This window comes from Hemibagrus wyckioides, linkage group LG02, assembly GCF_019097595.1.
Source record: "Hemibagrus wyckioides isolate EC202008001 linkage group LG02, SWU_Hwy_1.0, whole genome shotgun sequence".
NCBI lineage: Eukaryota > Metazoa > Chordata > Actinopteri > Siluriformes > Bagridae > Hemibagrus > Hemibagrus wyckioides.
The window spans coordinates 9987089-10012844 of record NC_080711.1 but is presented as its reverse complement, the minus strand read 5'-3'; the positions used below and the strand labels follow the sequence as shown (position 1 = coordinate 10012844).

At 37.0% G+C, this 25756-nt stretch overlaps 1 protein-coding gene and 1 pseudogene across 1 annotated transcript; both read left to right on the top strand.

Annotated features, from left to right (window-relative positions):
* Positions 1-1351: 1351 nt before the first annotated feature.
* On the top strand, positions 1352-5176 carry hoxb13a (homeobox B13a). The gene is made up of 2 exons (XM_058417746.1): positions 1352-2105; positions 2402-5176. Exons 1-2 carry the CDS (start codon positions 1439-1441, stop codon positions 2647-2649), a joined length of 915 nt encoding a protein of 304 aa, XP_058273729.1. The 5' UTR covers positions 1352-1438; the 3' UTR covers positions 2650-5176.
* Positions 5177-18406: 13230 nt separating this feature from the next.
* LOC131370083 (homeobox protein Hox-B9a-like) lies at positions 18407-23567 on the top strand (annotated as a pseudogene).
* Positions 23568-25756: the final 2189 nt, after the last annotated feature.

Genomic DNA, 25756 nt, shown 5'->3' with positions numbered 1-25756 from the left:
TCGATTTGGGAAGTCAGTGAGATACAGCCCTATATTTCCGAAAAAGCAGGAAGTTGGACAATACGAGCATTAAGGCGTTTCTTGTGTACAGTAGCTGATTTGCGCGAGCCAAACGGGTCAGTGGCAGCTGTAGAGACAGAGGATTGTGCTTCAGGTCTGAGCAGAAAGTAAAGAAATACTTTTCTTCTGTAAAGAATAGTAGGTATGGATTAAAACATTGTGAATTGTGTTCATTTTCTGTTATCTTAACCCATTAAATTCAATTGCATTTAGGCTATATTGCTGGCTTCAATGCATATGTTTGTGATGACAGGCGCAGAGCAAAGGCCTTGAACTTGGGAAGTTTGTTTAAGGAGGGATTGCGTCTATCGTTGCCTTCTGAATAGGCCCTTCAGGGAGGGCCAGTCTCGTCGGTTTAAACTTGGCCTTGACCTTGAAGGCCCCGCCTGATCTGTAAAAGTGTGTGTGTGTGTTTGTGTGTGTGTGTGTGTGTGTTTGTGTGTGTTTGTGCGTGTGTGTGTGTGTGTGTTTGTGGGATGAAGAGGGTGGGGGGTAGAGGGATGAGCAATGCTCATCTCTTTTAAAATATGCTGCTCAGCTCTTTTAAAATATTCAGAGTCCCAGTCTCTCACATGAACACATGAAAAAAATTATTTTGACGAAATCCTTTACATAACCTGGTTTATTCAAAAATAGAATATCTCACTGTTGTTTGTCTTTCACTTTTAATAATAGATTGTTAAATTAATTTTGCGGAAATTAAGATTTACATCTAGATTCCTAATGAGGAAGACAGAAGTAACAATGGCATCGAAAAACTCATAAACACGACAAACTCAAAATGGAAACCCATTTTCTTACAACATTGTGAGTTTGTTTTAAGTCACAACAAAATACAGAACATCCACACAGAGAAAAGGCAAGCAAAACAACAGGTATAATCATTTGGAATGTTATTCAGTAAGAGCCGTATCAAACTTATGAGCATTTTTGAGCACTAATGCTGATAAACAGTCCAGATAAACCACAGTCCTTAAATATTTATTTCAACACTACAGGGGTTACTTAAATAGTCTAGTTTTTAAGCATGCTTTTAGAAAAGTTTATTTTATCTTTTGAACAGAGCATATCACATGGTAAAAGCAATGCGAAATTATCATAATTATCACTTTACATATCACTTAATATTCATTCTTTGGCTCGCACTGAATGTGGGATATATTCTCCAGTTCTTAAGGACAGTAAGGCGACAAAAGAAATCTGTTGTTTATTCGTCAGGGTCAGTTGTCAATCACGTGACATGTCTATCGTCCAATGAATGAGCTCCAATCCTGACTTTACTCCATTGCGTCAATGCAGCTACGGCGATGTAACCTTGTGTCCTGCTCTGGAGAAAGGTCTTTGAGCGATATTTCTCCGTCCGAATGGTACGCGTGCTATGACCACCTCCCTGGTCCTGAATCCTCGTTGGGCAGATGCTGTAATGTTTGTGTATGAAAATAACTTGGATGAGCTTAACAAGAACATGGAAGGTCTGGTTGGTAGCAGCAATTTCGCGGCCAACCAGTGCAGAAATCTGATAGCTCACTCAGCCCTAAGCGGTCACCCTTCCAGCCTTGTGCATGGTTCCAGCTATTCCTCTGTGGACGTGAGTACCTCGAGTTCAGGAGAAACTAGTAAGCAATGCACTCCGTGTGCATCGGTACCTCAGGCTTCATCTACGGGTCCTATACCTTATGGTTACTTTGGCAACAGCTATTATCCCTGCAGGATGGGGCGGGGTTCACTCAAGACTTGCACGCAACCGAGCGCACTTGGCTACTCTGCGGAGAAATACATGGACACCCCGGTCACATCTGAAGAATATCCCACCAGAGCCAAAGAGTTCGCTTTTTATCATGGCTACCATGGTCCTTATCAATCCATGGCCAGCTATTTGGACGTGTCCGTAGTACAGACATTAGGGACCAGCGAGCCACGGCACGATAGTCTCCTCCATATGGACAGTTACCAGCCTTGGTCTCTGGCTAATGGATGGGGAGGTCAAATGTATTGTTCCAAAGAACAGAGCCAAGCCGGCCATTTGTGGAAATCTGCATTAGCAGGTATGCATATTATGTGCAGCACCCTATTAAATTTTTGCCTAAATAATATATTGCAATTTTTATTAATTTGTTTACAGATATCGGTAAAGTTGTTGCCATTTTGGGAAGTTACTATGGAAGGCTCGTTTTTCCATATCGATATTCCAATGGTGCAAAAAAAAGAAAAGAAAAAAGAAAATCACACAGATTTAATCCACGAATGTGGGAAAAGATTTTTAGAGCATGTTCGGACTGTCCATGAGTTATAGAGAAAAAGACAACCAGTCAGTATTAACCCTGTTTGTTATTCGTTCCAGATGTTGTTGCCCACCAACATGACGGGGGATCTTTTCGTAGAGGTAGAAAGAAAAGGATACCGTACACCAAAGTGCAGCTAAAGGAACTGGAGAAAGAGTATGCAGCCAACAAATTCATCACCAAAGACAAGAGGAGAAAGATTTCTGCGGTAACCAACTTGTCCGAGAGGCAGATCACAATCTGGTTTCAGAACAGGAGGGTAAAGGAAAAGAAATTTGTCGCCAAAGTTAAGAACAGCGGTCCATAATGGGCATTTGAGCAACAAGACATTTTTATATCTGTGACTCATATTACAGAAAAAAAGTCGACTTGACTTTTACTGGGATTGTTTGTGCTCTCTTGCCTGCGTATTTGATTCTCGAAATTAAATGACCTAGGATAGACAATTTATGTTATAAAATAAAATAAAATAAAATAAAACAAATATGCCAAAATATGCATTTGTGGGATTTTACAGACAAGATAAATGTTAGAATGTTAGGCATGTCGATGTTGTTACTGCAGTAGAAATATAGCTTATTAAACTATATACTCAATAATATTCTTTAACATACTTATGTGACATATATTAAATGTATATATGTAACAATTAAAAATCACGTTAATCACATTAAAGTACTTTACTGCTTTAGCTAATTTTCCCCAATTACCTAATTTGTAAATTGTGCTAGTGGGTACGCCAAGTGTTGTCCCGTAAACGTCCCATGTTAATTTCAAACAAATTACAATCTTGTTGGGGTGTCAGGTTGTCAACTTGTCAACTTGCAACGAGTTTATGAGCACTTCTAAGTTTTTTTTTTATTTTATCTTTTTTGACAATCCTAGACACGGGACTTACTTTTCTTTATAATACACCATACTGTAAATATGATACAAATTTACTTTGAACCATTTAAAATAGAAACTTGTGTAAACGTATCGTGCTTTGCAATGCGTAAATAAACAAGAAAAGAACTGATAGATAAAGAACTGAGTGTTTCCTTGTCCTTTTGCGGGTGAGGCTAGAGATGTTTTGATGGAGACAGATGGGGGAGAGAGGGACTTGTAGACAGAGCCATTAAATCAGCGCTTAACCTTGACCTTGGAATTCACGTGTACTTAAGATGAACGTGGATCACGAAACCAATAGCGTTAACATAACTCTCTCAAGCTTAGATTCTAATCTTTTCTCCTGGCCGTTTTTTTACCACAATGTTGCACTTGTTGAAAAGCATTTTTAATCCATGTGTTTTCCATTAAACTAAATGTTCCTCATTTTGTTCGTGGCTGTAGTAGGTCGTGGGATTTAAGAGCACACCTGATTATTTGTTTGTAGAGAGAAGCCTACTTGTAGAGAGCTACTGCGCGAAAACTTAAATATCTTACCTCTGCTTATCGCATTCAGGTAAAAAAATATGTGTGGTCTGTTTAAATATCCAGCAATAATGGGCATTAACATTATGACGTGGATAGCATTAAAAAATATAATTTACATTCTCTTTTGGTACATAATGTAGGTTAACCAAAACTAACCAGTTTATTTGAGGCACTGTCATAAATCAAATCAAAACAAATACTGAAAGTGCCTCAAACGTATCTTATAGTTTGCCACTAGAGTTAAAATAGCTTGATTATAAACAGATCACCTAAACTGTGTTTATTAATAATTGCCAAATCCTGACATTAACTGAATTAATTAACAAGATGTTAGTAATTTCCTATTGCCGTCCATTTATATATATATGATTCATTTGGCTGTTAATATACACAAATCGTTAATTTTTGTCACCACTAATTTTACCACACAAAAGTACTACAAGAGACATGCAAGAGACAACAGAATGCGATATAAAATGCATCAATTTCTAGCTTACATTAAAACAATGTTGTTCTTATGTTTGAGCAGGGATTTAACGGTGGTTCTTGTCCTTTCTGATACTCAGATATCACGTAAATTTAATTGCTATATTACAGTTATATTCCACCGATTTTTTTAGGTCGACCAAATATATGCAATAAGTGCAGGGAATAAGTTACAGGGAAAATCTAGCAAGATTCGATTCAACTCTAGTCGTCCGTCTTCAGCTGATAATTAACCTGGGTGAGTTTCCCAATAACGATGAACCACGAAAATCTTAAAGAAGGCCGAACCTGTTATGCAATCGTTTCCATATAACCTTCTTTATCAGATATTTAACAAACGAGTTGTGAATAGTTCTTTGTTGGAAAAACCGCACGAGTCTATAGCTAAACAATCGATTCACAGTCCAGTATTAAATTCAATGACTCAATCAACTACTTACACAACAAAAATAGACGCAGGTAGGCAGTATTTACAAACAGAGGACGATAGACGCAAGTGTACTCAACAATCTGCAGAAATTACGTTTGTTTGGGAGAGCTACACTGAAAAAGAAAACGTGTTGCGTGAGATTTAAGACGAACTATAATGCACAAAAAAGTTAGACCTACTCATCCAACCTTGATTTCACGGTTTACACTAAATTTAATTTAAACAAAAAAAAATCTAATTTACACTAAAAAGGGAATATATTCCGTATAGTTCCGTACAAATAGTAGGTCTTTTTTTTTAATTAATTTATTTTTTTATCAAAACGTTTAACACTCACTCTATGTACTTGTGCGCATTTTCAGTAGAAATTGGCGGCCTCTGTCTTTTTAACATAAGAACTGCACGCCAGTGCCGAATAATGAGGCATTTTGTGAATAACGAATGGGTTAGATTACTCATGAATGTAACATAATGCATTAGTTACGAATGGTTCTACGTTCTACTTCCAGTGTTTTTGACTGCAATTGATTAAATATAAGAAAACAAATAGTTTTTGTTACGAGTTGTTATTCAGCGATGATGTTTGTCACCAATGTGGACCTTTTCAGTTCTACATTCAATTACACTTGAGTTTACCGCAGTGTGTGACATACATTTGGAATCACGAGAATCACCTTACACCGGGGTGCAGATGTGAGTTGGAGCGAAACCACAGATGTAAACCTGTATGGCCGACGTTGTAGGTAGGTGGTAGGTGCTGTTGCAGACATCCCCTTTTTTCACAGATTGGTACTCTTAAATTTATGTTAAACTTTGTAATTTAACGTTTCTCTGTCCTTAAAGAATGGGTAGAGACCTAAGGCTGGACACGAAGAAGCATTTAATAGCTAAAGTTAAGTAGGTTATACTGCTTATCTGCTGCTAATCTTTGTACCTTTTGAAGACCAGCCTTTTGTTTTCATTTTGTTACTGTACGTGTTATAATTATCCCATATCTTCATTAGCTGGTTAATTAAGTTGGTGGTGCAACAAAGCTGTACTATCTGATGCTAGCTAACATTAAACCCCAAACTAGAGTACACTTACGTACTATCAAATAGGTAAAATTGATGCTTACTGCAAAAAGGGGCTAAAAACAAGCAATCTGTAAAACAGTTATTATAAATGTTTACCGGCAGCAGAGCTGTCAGTAAAGTTCTTTTTAAATTTACAGTAACTCGCTTAAAACATATTTACAGTAAAAGACTAGCATAAGTTAAAACGTAATCCAACACATTTGGTCATTTAACTAATAATTAAAAAGAGGTAGAACGAATGACAATTGACGCACAACTAAACAGAACGTTGACTGTCTTGCCCAAAAACATAACGATAACAGCTTGGCGGTGGTAGGATTGAACACACAACCTTCTGATCTGTGACTCAGGACCTGAGCCACCACAAATAATAGTGCACTTGCAATACTGGCTTGCAATGAAAGAAAACTTTCAGTGCTTTACTGAACCAAAGTTAAACGGAATACATATATATGTATATATAATTTTTTTGAACCCCGATCGATTTTTACATTTGTACACATAATACAAATAAAATTTAATACAGTGTTTAATGAACCGTTCAGGGTTAAGAGCTTCATATTTTACTTGTAGTTCCTCAAACGAGTTCAATTATTTTATAGCTCAAAAACTATCGGTGTAGTTAGATGTTATGTAAAAAAAAATTATATACACAGTTTACGTAAACACAGGTTAATAGTTTAAGTTATTTTGGCCACTATAGTAGGTCTACAGATATGGCAAGCACGTGCGTCAATTTTTTTCATTTACTGATTTTGTTTAACCAGATGAGTTTGACTCTGTGACTGACTTTAGACTTTATCAGTGAGTGACTGGCGCTGACCAAAAATAATTAAATGCTTGTGTTAATATTACGGACGAATGTACATTCCTAAATTTCATCGACAAGGCATGTGTGTATGCGCATCAGGACTGTTTTCTAAAAACGACACAGAAAAGAGTTTATCTGTTCGTAGGGCGTATATTACCTACGCTAGTTATCTTGTGGAGATTTTTTTTCGTGAAAGTGAAACACTTTTATTCACTATCCTGGATACTTTGCCAGGTTCTAGGATAGAAAAAACAATTACCCATCATAGTAGACGCATGAATGTGGGTCACTGTCATTAAAAAACAAACAAAAATAAAACAAACAAACTGGGATTGATTGATTTTTAGGGAGTAGGCCACTTCACTGGCACTCCAAACCTTTTCATTTGTAGTATCAGGAATGCTGAGGACAGCGCTCTCAAGTTCATGTCCAACTTCCCTCCCCCATGTAACGCATCAGTCTCACCCAAACCCCCTCTATGTATTACCCTTTACTTTAGCCTCGTCTGCCTGTGAGACTGGCTTTTGTTACGGACTTTGCAGTTGAACTTGAGACATCTTGTAAACAATAAGTAGTCTGGCCCCTGTCTGGACAGAAGTGGCCAGAGAGATCAAGCAACATACGTAGGTAGAGAAGAAAAGGTTTTACATGGAAGGCCCCCAACGACGCGTGGAGAAAAGTCTGTCCACAGCCAGAGTTGACCTTACTGACGCAAGAATGTGGTTCCTTTACAGTTATGAGTTTGGGCCACGGTAGAGTTTATAGCGTTACCGAAAATGCACTTATGAGACCTTCGAGGTTTCCTTAAAGTATCAAATATGTCCATCATTGTATTCTATAGCTTTTACTTCTTGGTGAGCGTGAAACCATTGTGTAACAGACAGAACAAATTATTAAATGCAATTCATACTAGAACTATTTAGTGTTTTATATATTAAACTTAAGAAGTTATTTAGCATATTTATGTGTGCTGTTTTACATCTGTATTAATACGTTAAGACAGACCATGCCAATGGCGTAATCGTTAACTCTTCGAATCACGTGTCCAGTTTTGTTTCTTAACCAATGCTGTAATAGGGAAGATTATAAAATAGGGAACTATTTACAAACATCTCTTTATATTGATTATGCATTAATATAACCGTGTACATTAAGTCAATTATGGCTAAGAGCCACGTTTTTGTTTTTTTCCATCACCACCACAGCCACCGCCACCATCACCACTTACTACAACAACTACTACTACTACTACTAATACTACTACTACTACTAATAATAATAATAACAAATGACAACTCTTTAATAGTTCATATAGTCTCTTAAGAGTAGGTGTAATATGACAAACATAAAGAGCAGAATGAGAGTCCTTGACGGGGTAAAAGTCCTGGAGCTAGTGAGAACTATAGACCACCCATGAATAATGCTATCACGTGATTCAACTAAATAGCAGCCAGCTTCAAACGACATCAACATAACTTTAGGGCATTGCAATAAAAAATGTATTGGTATGCAGCACTCAAGTCATGTGTGAAATTTTACAGGGCGCTACATTTATGTTGACCTTATAAAATTGAATTGTTTTTGGAATGAATTTGACTTCTGTGATATACCGACTCTTAGTTTTTCATCATTTCCTGTTTTTAGTAAAGTAAGTAATGATAATGACTGTAAAACTGCGTTGGACAGACATATTAAGCCATCTCGTTGACACAGATTTGCCAGCAGGATTTTGATGTAATTTACACACACACACACACACACTTGAGTCTGTTAATAGGGGAAGATGGGTGATGTATGAACATTTATTTTCATAATTTTCCAAATATATATTTAATTTAATATGTATTAATTTAAGTCTTATTTGTTCAATATCAATGTTATTATTTATTCAAAGTACATAATCTTGTACTGAATGTCCCAGATAGCTGCAAGTGAAACATGGAGTTCTGGATGCATGGTTTTCTATACATTTTTTCACTCTTTGATACAGAAGTGTTGTAAAGGTAGAGGTTTCTTGCATATGATGACATTACATTAACAACCTGCATACCAGATGATGATGCAACCACTCAGGATGCTCTCCATGGTGCATTGATAAAAGTTAATGAGTATCTCCAGAGTCATGCAGAACTTCAGCTTTGTGCAGGAAGAAGAGAAGTTTTCACTGGAAAAAACAAGCCATTTAAAAATTGGAGATGCTCTCTTTGTTCTTTCAATGGTTACTTGACCTTCTAATTGTGTCTTTCTGTAGTCCTGTCATCTCTTTTTTTGCTGATGATTTAGGCACATTTTTGTACCATGCAGTCAGTGCTCTTACCTACTCTATTTTGATCGTTCTGTCTGTGTATGATATAAGATACACACTAATAGTTTCATTTGAAAGGTGAATATGGTATTAGAGCTGCTATCTGTGCTATGTTACACCATTGTTGAACAAAGCGTTAGAGCAGGGGGTTGAGTTTGCACCTGTGCTACTACTCTGGCTACCTGTGACCTGCCTGTCAAGATGTCTGGTATTAAGTTGTTAACTTAGACCCTAATCCTGCAATTTGGTGACATGGATGGTAATTGTAATGCTTAACTCTAACTAATAAACAACATTCATGTAAGAAAATCTCCTCTCCAGATGTCTCAAACTGGTGTGCAGCAATGTGCCAGTGGCATTGTTTTAGGACCATTTGACCTGATATGGTAACTACAGAATTCCTTGTTGGCAGGCAAAACATAGACATTAGGATTTAAAAAAAGAAAACAAAACACTTCATGTTTTTAATCTTATCTGAAAATGTTGACATAAAGAGTCTTTAATCTTAAACACTATCACAGTCACACTGAACATTAACATATAAATTAATTACAGTTTATTTATTATTCGTTAATTTTTTTTTTTTTTACATTTATTAGCATATTATGACTGTGAAATTGTGTGGCGCTAGACTAATTCAGAGCATCAAAATGTAATAGTAGTGTTTAATTGTAATGTAGCTACATTTTGACTATTTTGAGCTATCACTGAGCTCCTGGGAATTAGGTGTTGTACATTGTACATGGTAAATTTCATGTAAAGTGTACTTTATTTGTAGTGGGAGTAAAAGTGCACTTGAGTGGTAAAAACTTGCCCAGTGTATATGAAAAACTGTCACTAGCTTTTTAAAAAACAAACAAACAAAAAAACCCCCACAGGACTCAATTTGTATAAACATTTTGACAGTTTGAGTAGAAGCATTGTTAGCTGCAGTTTCTTTTTTTCCCCTATAATGTATTTAGTACATTATAGGACCAAAAGTTTGTGGACACCTGACCATCAAAATCACCAAAATGGTGCCACAAAGTAATTGCATAGGATGACTAAGATATTAGAAATGTGAATTTATATAAGCTATAGCCTTTGATGGTTTGATCTGAGTAAGCAATTGTGCAAATATTGGACTATAGATAATATTTTAAATAACTTTTTTTGTGATACAATATCAATATATCAGTGCCTGGGTTAGCTTATTTAGCTTTATTTAATAACTTATTTTTATAACTTATCTAACTATCTGTACTATGTGGTAGCATTAAGATATATATTGTCATTTAGAAGCTCTGTTTTCTTTTAACAAGGAGTTACTAAAACCTATTATTTACCATGGTGCTTTGTATTTGATTAAAAAAATGTCGCTCAGTCCTTCCTCAAAACACTATTATGTCTGTCAGAGACGTGATTCTTGTGTTTTCGACCTTCACAGATAAACAAGGTCAAATTTTAGAATTATCTTCTGATTTGAACACGGTTAGCCTATCAGTGACGGCACTGGCTGGGGGTTTTACAGGAAGCCACTTTATTGAATTGTTCTCGCTCTGATAGTCACCCAGGACATTGTGCGTATTATTTGACTTAATTGTCTGTTGGATGGCTGTAAAGTGTCACTGAAATATACAATAATAAAATAATTCACCCATGTCCAGTGATAAAGTTGGCTGTGCATTTCGCATAAAACATGTAAAATCTAAAACTATTTTAAAATTTTATTTTACTGTTTATTTTATTGTAATTGTATTATTATAATTCCCAGTGCCTGGGAGTCGCAAAGCTCGAATAGTTTGACTTCATATGGCACGATACGGCACAGGAAGACACAACGAACATTGAAAAGCAAAGAAAAAGAAAAAGAACTTTTACCATTTTTTTTTCAACGTCTGACAAAATTAGCAACGTAATGTAAATTGATGATGATATTGACGACGACGACAACAACAGTGATAATAATGATTAGAATAAGGGTAAGAATAAGCAACAATTCTGACTGGTTCACAGTATTATAAATATTGGCGTTAGTAGCTGTGCTAAAACAGCAAAGATATCAGAGCTTTCCTTTCGCGCGTTCATGTTGCTTGTGTATCTTGAACAACACCGCCATCTTCTGACAAATACAAAGTATAACACAATTCAAAGGGCTTGCTGTCTATTCATACCTTATCTCGAGGAACTAAATATTATGCATATAGTACATACACTTAGAACACATCACCATCATCATTATTTTGATCATTTCACTTTTCTTTATCATGATCATGATCATTAACATTTTACAAGATTAAAAGGACCCTTAAACACAAGCAAACTATTTCCTTGGATTGTATTTTGTTATTATTGTTTTATAGCATATACTGCTTTTTAAATTAACATTTTGCTCCTTTCCACCGCACATACAGCAGCATAAATACACCCTTAGTCTGGCTTTTTAAAAATTGCAAAATTAATTTTGAACTGGAAAAGAATGTAAGAAGAGAGATTACTTCTGTGTATATATAAAACCAGATTAAATAAATATTAATAACAAATAATAATGAATGTAGCACATAGTTTGTCAGTAAGTCATTATTTTATTTATTTTCCATATTTTCATTCATTAACTTATGGCAAGTAATTTAAGTGCTTATACAGAGTAGACCTAAGACTAGGGCTGTCACTGAAGGTCATGTTAGGGTGAATTATGAGTGTATTGTGATGCTTGTCAGCATTGTTTACATCTTACATAGAAATACTTTGTCATGGAACAAATCAATGCTCTATGCTCTCTTAAAGCTGAGAGTAAATGTGTACATAGATTAAGGCTAAAGATTTAGAAATTTGAGGTCGAAACAGACCACGTTGGGTTCCATTTTTTTGTGGAAGTATGGGTGGAGGTAATGTAATGATGCATTTATTCTTTTCTATAATTTATTATATCAGATTGTATTGGTAATGGGAGAGCATGCAGAAAAAACAATAAATAAAACACAGGAGACAGAGAGATTGTACCTTGAAATTTTTTTTAGGTTAGATTCAACTTTATTGTCATTGTTCAGAATACATGTACAGAGCCAGTGAAATGCAGCTAGGATCTAATCAGAAGTGCATAAGTGGCATATTTACAATAAATTACAATAAAGATATACAACTATAGGGGTGATATGTACAGGAGAATGGATGTCTTATGTACAGGTGTAGTAGGAATTATAAATAAGTATAAAAAAAATATCTATATATGTATATACTACCAATGTATAGTAATGAAGATATGTTAAAAATTAACATTCTAAACAAGATATACAGATGGTTATGTGTATGTTATATACATATTGATGGTGGGTAGCTGAGTGCCAGTGATACGTTGGGTGGTACGGTCTGTAGCTATGCAGTTGCCGTACCAGAATGAGATGCAGTTGGTGATAATACGATCAATGGTACAGCGGTAAATGTTCACAAGAATCTTGGAGCAACTGTGGGCCTTTTTCAGTCTCTTCAGAAAATAAAGGCACGGTTGTGCCTTTTTAAACAGGAAGGAGGATCTCCTCCCTGTAAGCCATTTTATTGTTACCTCTGATCAGGCCTATCACCGTGGTATGTACAGGCATGTACAGGTATGCAGTCATGGGTGAAGAGGGAATATAGGAGAGGGGACAATACACATCCTTGGGGAACTCCAGTGTTGAGGATGAGACTGGGCAATGTTAGGTTGTCCAGTCTGACAGACTGTGGTCGGTGTGTGCACTTCCAGAGGGTAGTACTAATTCCAAGCTGTTTAAGCTTCAAGATTAGCTTGGACGAGCAGACTGTGTTAAATGCTGAACTAAAGTCAATGAACAGCATCCTGATATAAGTGTTGGGAATGTCCAGGTGAGTTAGAGCAGAATGAAGGGCTGTGGAGATGGTGTCCTCTGTTGACCAGTTACAGTGATAAGCAATAATGTTATCATATCAAATGTTATCATAATGTTATCATATCATTTTTCATAAAGGTACAAAAGGGAACACATAACATACTAAACTTAATGTACCTATATTTAGCTCAATAAACAGAGAAAGTGTAAAAAAAAAGGCTTTTATCCTCTTGTCCATTAGGCAGGGGTGTTAGTTTTCTCAATTCTTGTGCTCTCACAAAGGCCTCTGGCTTACTTATGTGTAGATATATTTTTGCTTATGTGCCTCCTGAAAAGAAACACTCTTCAGGTAGTCCAGGCAAGAGACAAGAAGCTTTTTTATTATTATTTTAACCATATATAGCTGACGCAGTACATAGTAAATAAAACAACATTTCTCCCGGACCATGGTGCTACATAAAAACAAACACAGAGCAACATAAAACAGCACAGAGCTAAGGATTTAAAATAAGTTATCTTAGCCACATAAAGTGCATCTTGTGCAACCTAGTGCAAACAACACAAGACAAGGGACAGACAATACAATACACTACAGGAAAGATAGACAAAATAGCGCCATCCAGTGTACATTCAGTATATTATACAGTAGATTGTGCAAAAATAAGATTGGAAACAAAGAGGGGTCTTGTAAACATATATACACTTATACAGTAGCACAAGTTTGTGGCAGTATTGAACTTTGGTGGGCAACAACAACAACTGAGTCCATGTGCAAAGACAGGATGTATAATAAACAGCATGTAAACAGTTTTAATATGGGTGGTGCTATAGACATGGATGTATATTGATTGAGTGTTTGAGTGTGTGTTACAGTTCAATTCTGGGTGTTGAGGAGCCTGATGGCTTGAGAGAAGAAAGTCATCCACAATGCTGTTGACATTGCGGATGCAGCATGTGGTGTAAATGTCCATGATAGGGGGAGAGAGACTCCAATGATCTTCTCAGCAGTCCGCACTATGTGCTGCAGGGTCTTGTGATCCGAGATGGTGCAATTCCTAAACCAGGCAGTGATGCAGCTGCTTAGGACGCTTTCAATGGTCTAATTGTAGAATATGGTCAGGATGGGTGGAGGGAGATGGGCTTTCCTCAGCCTTTGTAGGAAGTAGAGATGCTGCTGGGCTTTCTTAATGATGAAGCTGGTGTTGAGGGACCAGGTGAGGTTCTCCGCCAGTTGAACACCAAGAAATTTAGTGCTCTTGACGATCTCCATGGAGGATCCATCAATATTCATTGGAGAATGGTCACTCTGTGCTCTTCTAAAGTGAACAACCATCTCTTTAATTTTGTCAACGTTCAAAGACAGTTGTTGTCTCTACACCCGACTGTTAGCTGTTGCACTCCCTCTCTTTATGCTAACTCATTGTTCTTTGCTGGTGAGACCCACCATGTCATCAGCAAACTTGATGATATGGTTAGAACTGTGCATTGCTACACAGACACAGTCATGAAACAACAAAAACAACAACAACAACAAGAATAATAATAATAATAATAATAATAATAATAATAATAATAATAATAATTTGCCAACTCAGGCAATTAAAACAGACAAGATTTTCGGTTGAAATTTGCGGCCTCTGGCGTTTTGAAGTTGAACTGCACTCAAGCTCCAAATAAAGAAGTTCAGTATGAGTCCATTTAATTTACGAATACTACTACGTTAGATATAAAGGGTTTAGAAAAGCGCTCGTTAATTAAAAAGAATTCTTAGGAATTGTTCGTAGGATTGTTTCATGCTGATGCATATTTTGCTGCCTGCCCTTATGTCCCTGTACTCTCCTAACTGAGTTTTACTCAAAAACAAGTCGCATCATTTCATGTAAATTAGGTCTATATCAGCATAAATGTAACAATTTGAAAAGAGTGTAAATATTATGATGAGAGCTTAGAATGTAATTGCTTAAAAATGACAAATGCAATTTTAGAAATTTTTTTTTACGCCTTATAAGCAGTTTAGAGGCTCTAACCCATTATTCACCGCACCCACCAAAGATGCAACAGTGACACACAGAACAACTGGCTATTTGAGTGTGCGGCTCGTTGATGTACAGAAATGCATCAAATGCACGTTACAATTTTAGATGCGCTATTCACAATACTAGCTAATTTACTATAGACGTCATGGTACAATCAAGCAGGTTTCATTAAGAAGTGCTGAAATTAAACGTTTTTTTTCTGAAAAAAATGTAATAAGGTTTTACACCCGAGTTTATCTGGATTTTTGTCATTGTGTCTACAGCTTGATTACCAGAAGTAAAATGGCCTAAGTGGTACGTTTTGTGATACGTCATTTTTTAGCGAACAGTGATCAGCATAAATGAGCACAGTGTTTTTATTATAGCGTTTTCAGAGAAGCCAAAAATGGACCCTTGACCTGAACTGTGTTTACTATGTTATCACCCACATTGTAAAGCAGATCACACACTCACAAGCGTATGCGATCTTACATTTTTAAAACCTCTGTAAAAAAAAGGCATGATATTTCCTACAATATTATGGTTTTGTATGTTTACTTTAGTGAAAGTCTGAGAGGGAAACGTAGTTTAGATCATGTACTTGTTCAATGGGAGGGGTTTCCCCGTGAACCGACCCTGCTATTGGCCTTTTTTTGAGCCCCCAGCTTCCTAAAAAACAAACCAGAGCCAGCCTTTTCGGCTTCTCAAAAATATGTCACAGCCATGCCATGCTCTCAAGATCGGCTTTTGCCCCACTTCTTCACCTCTTTTGTTGCCAAAGAGTCAAGGACCGTTGGGCCTTGTATAACGGTGTTTCAAGTGATGAATCGTGTCAGAGTTGCTAGCACTCCGGAAAGGAAAATCACATTATCTGTCACTGGTAAGAAAGTTTTGTCTCTTTCGCCTCACAAAGTGGATCTGAGCGTGGGAAGAGCTTCTTTCCTGCCTGGTGTTCATGATTAGCATGTTTGCCTTCACCGGAAGTCGAAAGCAAGACACCTCCAATTTTACCCTAGACTCCAGACTCCGCTTCCAGTATCAGCCTTGAAGCTCAAGAAGGGCTTTATGAAAGGCTTTTGCAGCCTAACGGGATATTTCTGCTTATCTGCTTATGTCACAGGTACTTTCCCAAATTTACTCCCATCTTTTCAATGCGTGCAGACTTTCTCGGAGTCAGACACACCTTTGAACAAACGACTGCACTGCATTCCCATTAACACCATGATGCACACGAATTCCTCTACAGTCACAGTGCATATACAGATTTTTCTTGTTTTTATCTTTTCAAACTTACACAGGAATTTTGAATATTCAAGTAGAAATAGTGTCCGATTATTGTTACTCCATATATAAACTAAATATACTGTACATAAGCCCAAATTTAAATTATTAGCAAATTCATTAATTTTGGGAATGAGTGAAAAAAAATGATGGATTTATTTTCTAAATTAGAAGCAAACTTCTTTAGTATAAGCCTATAATTACTATTGATCGACCTTATTTATTTACAAATTTCAGCATTTTATTGTATTTGTACTGTTTTTGTGTGTATTCTTTGTGTGTACATACGAAATTATCTATATGAACTACAGGTTATTTGTGTATATTATTAGGTTCAAGGGGTTTCAAGACACTGTATGGCCTTCTGGGACAAGGTTACATCTCTTACTGACAAAATGAGTTTGTGACACTTCTTTCCAGAATCTTCTTTTACATGTTCCTCTGGTATTTTTTCACTTAAACCCTGAATTGGCAAGTGATTAAAATACACTAAACAATCATTTATATAATAATAATAATAATAATAATAATAATAATAATAATAATAATCGTCGCAAAATCCTGGAAATATAAAATAATTTCTTTTTCAATTTCAGAATTTCTTTTTTTCTCTCTAGACTGCCATCTAGAAATCATCACCAGTATTGAACGCTGTTAGGGTTGAATTCGACAAAACATGGCAATATGATTGCATGATTTTTCTTCTTATGGAAAGTCCTGCAGCGAATTTATCACAGTCGTCGTTTTTATTGAATAATATAAAAGCAAATGAAATCTAGTCAACTCTTCTTCTTCTTCTTCTTCTTATTATTATTATTATTACTACTACTACTACTACTACTACTAGTACTATGATATGGTTAGAACTGTGCATTGCTACACAGTCATGAAACAACAACAACAACAACAATAATAATAATAATAATAAAAATCATCATCATCATCATTTTGCACATCCTATCACAGAAATGAGAAGAGAATCACAAGTTAAAGACGACACAAGCAACCTGTGAAATAATCAAACAAAATGTAATGATACCTAAATTGTAATAGCATGGAGAACAAATATAATACACTCTTTCTCGCATGTATACAAATAAAAAATATTGTCTTTCTTTAATGGGTCTTGAAACCTTTATTAAACACTCAGACAGCTTCTCAAGTTCAGTGCTGTTCAAATTACAAAAAGTCGTTCTGTAATTCGTGTCATACAACACCTACAGACTATGTTATTGTTTAAAGGCTAAGCAAAAACTGGCATATCTATTCAGAGGGCTCTCTTAAATGCCATTCTTGACATCACATATACCTAATATATACCTAAAATGACTATGCTCATGAATATCTATGGTTTCATAAATCAGAGATATATTGTATATATTGTAAAACCCACATTATAAACATTATAAATCCGTACACTAAATAGCAAAGTATTAACTAAAAGAATTTTTTTTTTTTTTTAATATTTCGTCACGAAATTACGGCCTAATACAAATACAGCATTCATCGTACACTGCTGATATAATCCATTCTGGAAATAGGCCAGGTTGTAATTATAGATCAGTCTGCAGTTAATATTTTTGTATGTTTTGTATGTTTGACGTTGACGTTAGGCCTTTCATCTAGGGTGTTATGGTTTCTCTATCTTAATATATCTCACATGCTTCTCGATTAATCAAAAGTCTACATTCTGGGTATGTTTTCTCGAGAGAGTGGATGTGCTATGAGTGGAATGCTATGGGCTCGTATACGGTAGTCCCAACAGGCACTATATCAGGTCTATAAAAAATTTAAATTACTTCATGTAGTATTTTATTGCAGCATTAAGCCATCTGATATTTAGTAGTAGTTTCATAAATTAAAAAGGGTTGTAGTTGTATACTGTTAAAACAATTGTAAAAAATGGTTAATTCCCTAGTAAAATATTTCATTGTCTTCTACATGCCCAGTCAAGTTCATTATAATTTTAAGGAGTATATTAGCACTGTAAAATGTTTCAGAAGATCGGTAAAACATAGCAAACGCTTTCTAACGGTATATGAGCGTAACTGTCTTTATGTATGCGTATTTTTTCTGAGATTTCTTGATTTTTTCATACATGCAGGTAACCTTTAATTTATTTTTAATTTATTCAGTTTCTTACTACTGTCCGACTGCGTCGCGTGCATTTTTAACTGTAGTGTCAAAAGCTTCCATAATTTAAATGGATATTCCATCGACAGGTTGCACATATCGTAGAATATATAGACACACTCCCTATTCCATATTACATACACAAGCCGATTTATTTAGTGGGGAAAATATGAATAGTGCAAGAGGGTGCTTCCCGCAGACCTTTGGAGGGTTCATTTACGCCCCATTGACTCTTTATCAGGCTCGCGGAAAAAGACTGACCAATCATTTTGCTCTTAGCACACATAACAGCTCGACTCCACTTTGTTGGTGAGCGAATACAGAGAGCATCTTGGATAGGGGAAAGCCCAGTTCTATGGTGTATGGTTTCCCTTCAATGAACCGCACATAGTATAATGTCCGAGAATGTCCATTTCTGGACCTCTAAGCAACTACTATGTCGATTCCATCATAAGGCATGAGGGGGAAGATCCGAGCGCAGCCCGATTCTCCAATGTACAGTATTCCAACACTAGGTAAGCAGGACCCGGGGAACATCATGAATTCCCTTCGTGTAGCTTTCAGCCCAAGCCTCCTGTGTTTAATTCACGATGTCCTTTCAGTCCCCACACACCCAATAGCTTACCGGCGGTCTACCATCCCTGTATCCCAGCGCAGCCCGTGCCTTCAGCGGACACCAGGACACCTTTCGCACATGGCTCGACTGTGCACCAAGATCCGAGCCACTGGACGGCCAGAGCCAAGTCAAGATAGAGCCATCCCTGGGGCACCTCGAGGAGCCGCCCAAAATTGGAGTACAGCACGAGTATGTTTTGGAATCCTCCTCAGCTCGAGAGATTTGGATTTGAAGACAGCAGATTTGGATTTGAAGACAGCAAGGATATTTGTGACGGTAGAGAAGACAAAGAGGGACCGGATCAAAGTAAGTTATAAAACGAGGAAGTGAACAGTCTGTAAAGCTTTTAATGCAGTCATAAAACGCTAACAAAGCAACCAAGGCTCAGCCTTTCCACCTATGATGAGAACAGAGTTCGATATACAGTATGTTTGTATGTCAACTACCCTATACACAGTGTTGCATTTATATAATACATCGTCACAGAAGGGCGTATTTTTGGTCTGATTTTGTGTTGTTCGTAAACCTCGTATAAAGTGTGAGCAATGGTTAGGAAATGTGACCTTATTGATGAAATTGTGTAATTTTATATTACGTCATTCTGTGTCTGTGTATAAAAAGAGAAAGAGATAAAGGGCTTGCTATTTGCGGTTAAAATTGTTATTTCACGAATGTTGGTCATCTATCAAAAGAGCAAATCGGCATAAACACGAAAACTGTTGTAAAGAGAGATGCCACCCAAAACGAATAATATTTGAATGCCTATTTGATCGATGAATGTAAGTGCCCTTACTGGAACTAACATGGAACTAACATTCATTATTCAATTTAATTCGTCAATTAGGCTGTAAACCGGCTATGGCAGAGGATGGGAGAATATGCCCATTAATATATTCAAGCGGGTAAGTTAATGGGAAATCTGCTGTTTTACCATCACTTCAAATACAAATCTTTCACCCCTCCTCTACCCAACTTGACTACTTTTTGTATGTTGACCAGAGATAGCATAAATGGCTAAAAGCATCACTATCTGAATGCCTAACGAGTTATTGTTCTCTTTCATAAAAATATCAGAATATTTTCAGTAGCAGGGAGAAAAGGTAATTTAATTAGTACCAGTTTTAACAAGTAGTCTACAATAAATTTTAAACAGCTCCACGAAGCTTCTTGACCGACAGCACTGGCTTTTATTGAAATCAAAGACGTAGCCATTTGAAAAATCCTATTTTTTTTTTTTCAAACACATTTTTATATACGATAAAACCGCGAAAATAAAGTACACAGTAGGAGTAATGTGTCTGTAAATGGCTGAACAAACTATACAATGCAATAAACACCTCGTCGGTTTATTGTTTACATCATGCGTCAAAAAAGCTGTTAGTTTTTATGAGATTCCACGACCAAGACTATAAAGGCTTCACACGGTTCAATTTCAAGTGAGTTAAATATTTTACTGTTATATTTACATTGTTTTCCCTATAGAAAATCTGGTATTTTCACCTTTACGGGTTCCATGATATTTAGGGGTCAAGCATATTATTTATTTCCAAAATTTACCTTGTAAATTATATGAATGTTGTTAATATAGTTTGATGACTCAACAGTTGAGAAGTATTTAACAGTTGAAGGTATACTTCAACTTCCGCAAAGGAATCCCACATCTTTTGTAGCGGACCTGCAAATAAAGTGAGCAACTATTTTACTTAATAATCAAGTTTCAGTTTAAAGCATGACTTTGCATTAATCAGCCGTGTGTAACTCTACTGCACAGCTACAACATACAGAAATTAGATTATTTTTGATAAATCAAATGTTGGTTATGTCGAAATCTAGACATCTACACACCTACAAATAGCTACATAAAAAATGAGAAAAAAAATATAAATAAGGAAATGACACCAAATATACTTTGTATATTTAGTTATATATTATATGATTTTACTCACTTAACACTTAAAATATGAGGATGCGTGTTTTTAAGTTCTCCTTTTTAGAGCAATTTCAACGCATTATCGTTTGATACTATGGAAAACAATCTATTTGATCAAATAGCGAGAACTAGCGATGATCTGCATTGCAATGGTGGTGATAGTTTTGTAGTGATGTTGATGGTAATGGTTCTTCATGATCCTCTCTCTCTCCTCACACACACACACACACACACACACTGTGTAATTTTTGAAACACAAAAGTACAACCATACAAAGAAGGACAACGAACTTTTTTCTATGAACACATGCCGGAGCGAAACAAATACTAAACATAGTAATATATGTGACTACTGCAGTACAATTTGCTTATAAGGAACCCTTATTTTTATGGGCCTGTTTTTCCTTTATCTTCTATTTCTTGTTTTTTTTTCTCTTTCTTGTTCTCTCTGATTTCACTTTGTTTACCTCAAGCTAGAAGGTTTATAACGTAAAATATGACACGGAAAACACAGAGACGGAAATAAATACCAAACTGACTAAGGACAGCAATAAAAAAAAGTTCAAAAGCACGCAAACGTAAAACAGGCTCCATTTGCTCACAACGGAAACGGGAGAAAGCCGTCTGGTTCATATTGGCGGGACACAGAAACACACTCGGAAGATGTTCTTGTCCCATGTTCCTAAATATGCGTCTTACCAAAACGGATACAAGAGAAAACTCCACTGTCTCAACACAGAGAGAATAAATGAAAAATGGTTATGATTTCTTTATTGATTGTTTGTAGGCCAACGCCTTTGTGTCATATGCGTCACAATTCCGCATTTAGTATTGACTTTCATTACATCTCATTATTAAAAAAAATAGGTATGTAAATGTGAGACTTGCGATAATAGGCATGCATGTATGCATGTATGTATGTATTGATGTAATATAGTAATTTGCCAATAGGTGTCACTGCTGTACTGACGACATTGAGTGTCGCTGCAGTTCTGTTTTCTTCCTACTTCCTTGTTTTCAGTCGAGATAATAAACAAACATGAAAATTCAACAGGTTATGGGCCCAGATTTTCACTAAAAGGTGCTTTTTACACAGGATTTTTTGTGATATAGACAGTGTTGTGGAACTCACAATGGAGGATAGACTGTTTATTGAAAAGCTGAGCGGGCCAAAGAACTGGACAACGTGGAAATTTCAAATGGAACATTTGATGAAAGCAAAATGACTATTGAAGTAGACAGGAAAGAGTAAATAGTTTTGCTTATGTCACGTGATCATGGTGGTCGGTCACGGGATTAGGTGGGAATGGAAATATTAGTCACCTGTGCACTTAGTGAAGGGCAGAGAGGGGGTGAGCAGGGATGATGTATTCTGTTGACCACAAACATACAAAAACTTTATAACATCGGGAAATACCAGTCTGTGCAATAAAGAAGAAGAATCAAGATGAAGTTTTGCCTCACTGATATTTTATTCTTATTCTATACTTATTATTCTTCTATATTATTATGCATCACAAATGCATCAATTCCCTGTTTTAGCTTCTTGGTGGCCTTTGGTAACGACATAGCAGCCGCTACAACTATGGGGCATGGTGGTGGAGACTGACTACGTGACAGAGGGAGCAAATGCACAGGCAAGGACAGAATTCGGAAAAACGGAAAGAAAAAGCGTTTTCTGTGTTTGTGCTGAATGTGAGTACACCCAGTTGTATCTGCTAACAAGCTGTAAGACCCTTAAAGAAGCGTGGGACATGGTGAAAGGACATTTTGAGAGAGACACTCTTGCAAACAAGTTGCTTCTGAAGAAAAAATAGTTCAGATGTGTAATGAAGGAAGGAAAAAGCATAACTGAACATTTGAAACGAATGAAAGAACTGACTGACCAGCCAGGGGCAATAGGTGCTGTAATTGAAGTGGATGATCAAATTGTAACACTGCTGGGTAGTTTGTCATCAACCTATACTACAATTGTCACTGCACTGGAAACTAAGTTGAACAATTTAACACTACAATTTGTTCAGCAAGCATTAGTAAATGAAGAACAAAAGCGAGTGTCTGCTGATGTTAACTATGGCAGTGGTATGTCCAGTGGTGCTCTGTCTGGTGGCGCATTAGCGATCTGAATGCAAGTTCGCGGTGATATACAGTCCAACTCTAAGGCAGTGAAAGCAGACAGATCCAGCTCATGGAGATGATACAAGTGTGGCAAAGAGGGACATATCAAGCGTGACTGTCCAAGTAAAAAAAGAAGGAATAAAACCCACAAGGCCAAAAACTTAACATGTGAAAAAGCAGAAGACTCATCTGAGAGTGCTTTTATAGCTAAATAGGTGAACCAGGAAAAAATGATGCAACAAAATGAGTGGTTGATCGACTCTGGAGCCTCAAAGCACTTGACATGTCATGAAGAAATCCTCCAAAACTATCAGCAATTTCCAAGACCACAGTCTATGAAGCTCAGTGATGGCAGAGTGGTTGATGCCCTAGGATTTGGTAATGTTAAACTGACAATGACATTCAAGGTCTGTGATGTAAAAAATGTCACAATGCTTGATATTCTGTATGTTCGTAAGTTATCCAGCAATCTCTTCTCAGTGGGAGCTGCTGTCAGAAGAGGAAATATGGTGCAATTCAAGAAGTGTCGCTATTACATCCGTAGTAAAGATGGAGATCTCCAAGGAATGGGAACACAAAGATCTGAGGGGTTGTATCAGCTGGATATTGAGGGAAGTTCACCTGACTGTCACTGTGCGTCAAGTGCTTTAGTAACAGCCAGGTTGTGGCACCAGCGACTGGGACACACCACCAAATTGAGGGAACTTAAAAATCTGGTGAATGGAGTGGACCTTCCTACAGAGAAAGAAGTTCCATTTCTTGCTCTGGGAACAAATGAAAACTGATGAGAGAACATCAGTTGATGTTACTGTCGATGAAACTGCTAAAGATGGCGGCAGAATCAGAAAACCACCCAAAATATGAATATGACGAGTTTGCTGACGTAGTGACTGTTGATCATTATGCTAGTGTTTGTCGTGTTGCAGAACCAGGCACACTGAAGGAGGCAATGATGAGTCCCAACGCAAAGGAATGACAGGAGGTGGTTGACTTGGAATATGAGTCGCTCCTGGAAAATGAGACGTGGAATTTAGTGGAACTACCAAAGAATTGGAAGGCCATAGGGTCAAGATGGGTGTTCAAAATCAAGCATCAGAGTGATGGACGAGGGAAGAGATACAAGTGCAGACTCGTTGCTAAGGGTTACCCACAGAAGTATGGTGCTGACTACGATGAAACTTTTTCACCTGTGGTAGGACTTAGCTCAATTCGTACGTTGCTGTTCTTCGCTGTCCCGAATAATCTACATGTGCCTCAGATAGATGTAGTAACTGCATTTCTGAATGGACACCTGGACGAGGAAATCTACATGGAGCAACCAGAGGGATTTGTCAAACTAGGGGAGGAACATTTGGTAATGTGGGAGTATTTTTTTTGTGGTTTAGAGTGTTTAGAGTGTATATGAATATATTCTTTTTTGTGTTTGTATAAAACAATAAGAATTAGCGGACAGCATGATTGTGTTGTCAGGCACCACTTCAGTTTATTGACCACCTCTCTTTACAGGTTTGACAATGTAGAGTTTAACATGACATGTGGGACGAGAGGTTTGGGTATGTTTGTTGACTTTGTACTGAGACTCAAGGCCTGTGTAGAGTGAGTAACAGTGTTAGTAACATCAGTCTGACAGGCTTTCTTGATGGTGGATGGAGCTTGGACAGAAGCATCAATCCTGGTACATCCGGGGTTGGAACTGTGCCCAGGGTCAGTGTGCACTGTCATAGGCTTATTGGTGCCCCAAGAAGAATAGAGCTGGGCCCGGAGCAGGTGCACAGTGCGTTGTAGGGAGTCAAGGGTTGAAGGAGATAGAACTGGGAGTAAGTGGGAAGAAAAACGCAATTAAAACTGCAGCAGGTGCAAAAGTAAAAGAAAAAAGAGCAATTAATCAATTAAAACCAACCAATCAAAGACAGAGCAGTGGCCCTGGAACTTACCCATGCTGTCCTCGGAGGTCAAAATGAAATGTTTGATGAAAACAAGCTGGAAAGATCCCACTGATAAGGGCAAAGACGCCCATTATTTTTTTATGACTGACCTCGAAAATCCAATTATAATGGAATGCGAAAAGTTAAAAAGTAAAAGATAATGGTGTCCAAAAAAGAACCTGATATTCCAAAAAAAACTGACTGACTTTCCCAGCAAAGAGGGGTTGGTTTGAATATTATGAAAAGATAATAGAAAAGAATAAAAGGACTACGGTTTGGGATGTTATTTGCGAGGTTATTGGGATGTTCATGCGTGAGCAGCTCAGTTGTAACCAGTGCTGATTGCAAATAAAACCTTGTCTCTGTATTCATCGCAGTTTGGCTTTCTTTAGTTAGAGTCTTGCTCAGCTGAGCTGTTGGGTCAATGTGGAGTTGAGTCAGATAACACCAAAGTATTAATTGAGTAGTATAAATTATTTTCCACAGTATGCAAACTGAAACAGTCAATATATGGGCTGAAGCAGTCCCCTCGCTGCTGGAGCAAAACTTTCACAGAGTTCATGAAGAACATTGGTTTCAAACATTTCAACAGGAGCTGGAGATATTGGCTGTATCTTTTGATGATCTGATCCTGGTCACAGAGACGATGGAAAGCATGGAAGAGCTGAAACTTGCTCTAAAGCGCTACAAGATGAAGGACATGGGAGATCTCTGTCATCCAAGACAAGGAAAAAAACTGTGTGTTTCTTCATCAGAAACATTACATTGAAGCCATTCTTCAAAAATATGGCATGCATGATGCCAATCCTGTTGCAACTCCAAGTGATGCAAATGTGAAGCTAAAAAAGAATGATGGTGTAAGCAAGCCTGTGAACTCAAGTACTTATCAGTCCATGGTAGAAAGCCTACTGTATGCTGTAATGGTCACATGACCTGACATAGCACAAGCAGTGAGTGTTGTATCAAAGTTCAACACTAATCCAAGTGCTGCACATCAAGTATGAGCTGTCAGATTCTGGAACTTTGATCGGATGCTCAGATGCTGACTG

Coding starts and splice junctions, on each gene's coding strand:
- hoxb13a (XM_058417746.1), top strand. CDS start 1,439: ATGACCACCTCCCTGGTCCTGAATCCTCGTTGGGCAGATGCTGTAATG. Junction 2,106..2,401: donor GTGGAAATCTGCATTAGCAG/GTATGCATATTA, acceptor TATTCGTTCCAG/ATGTTGTTGCCCACCAACAT.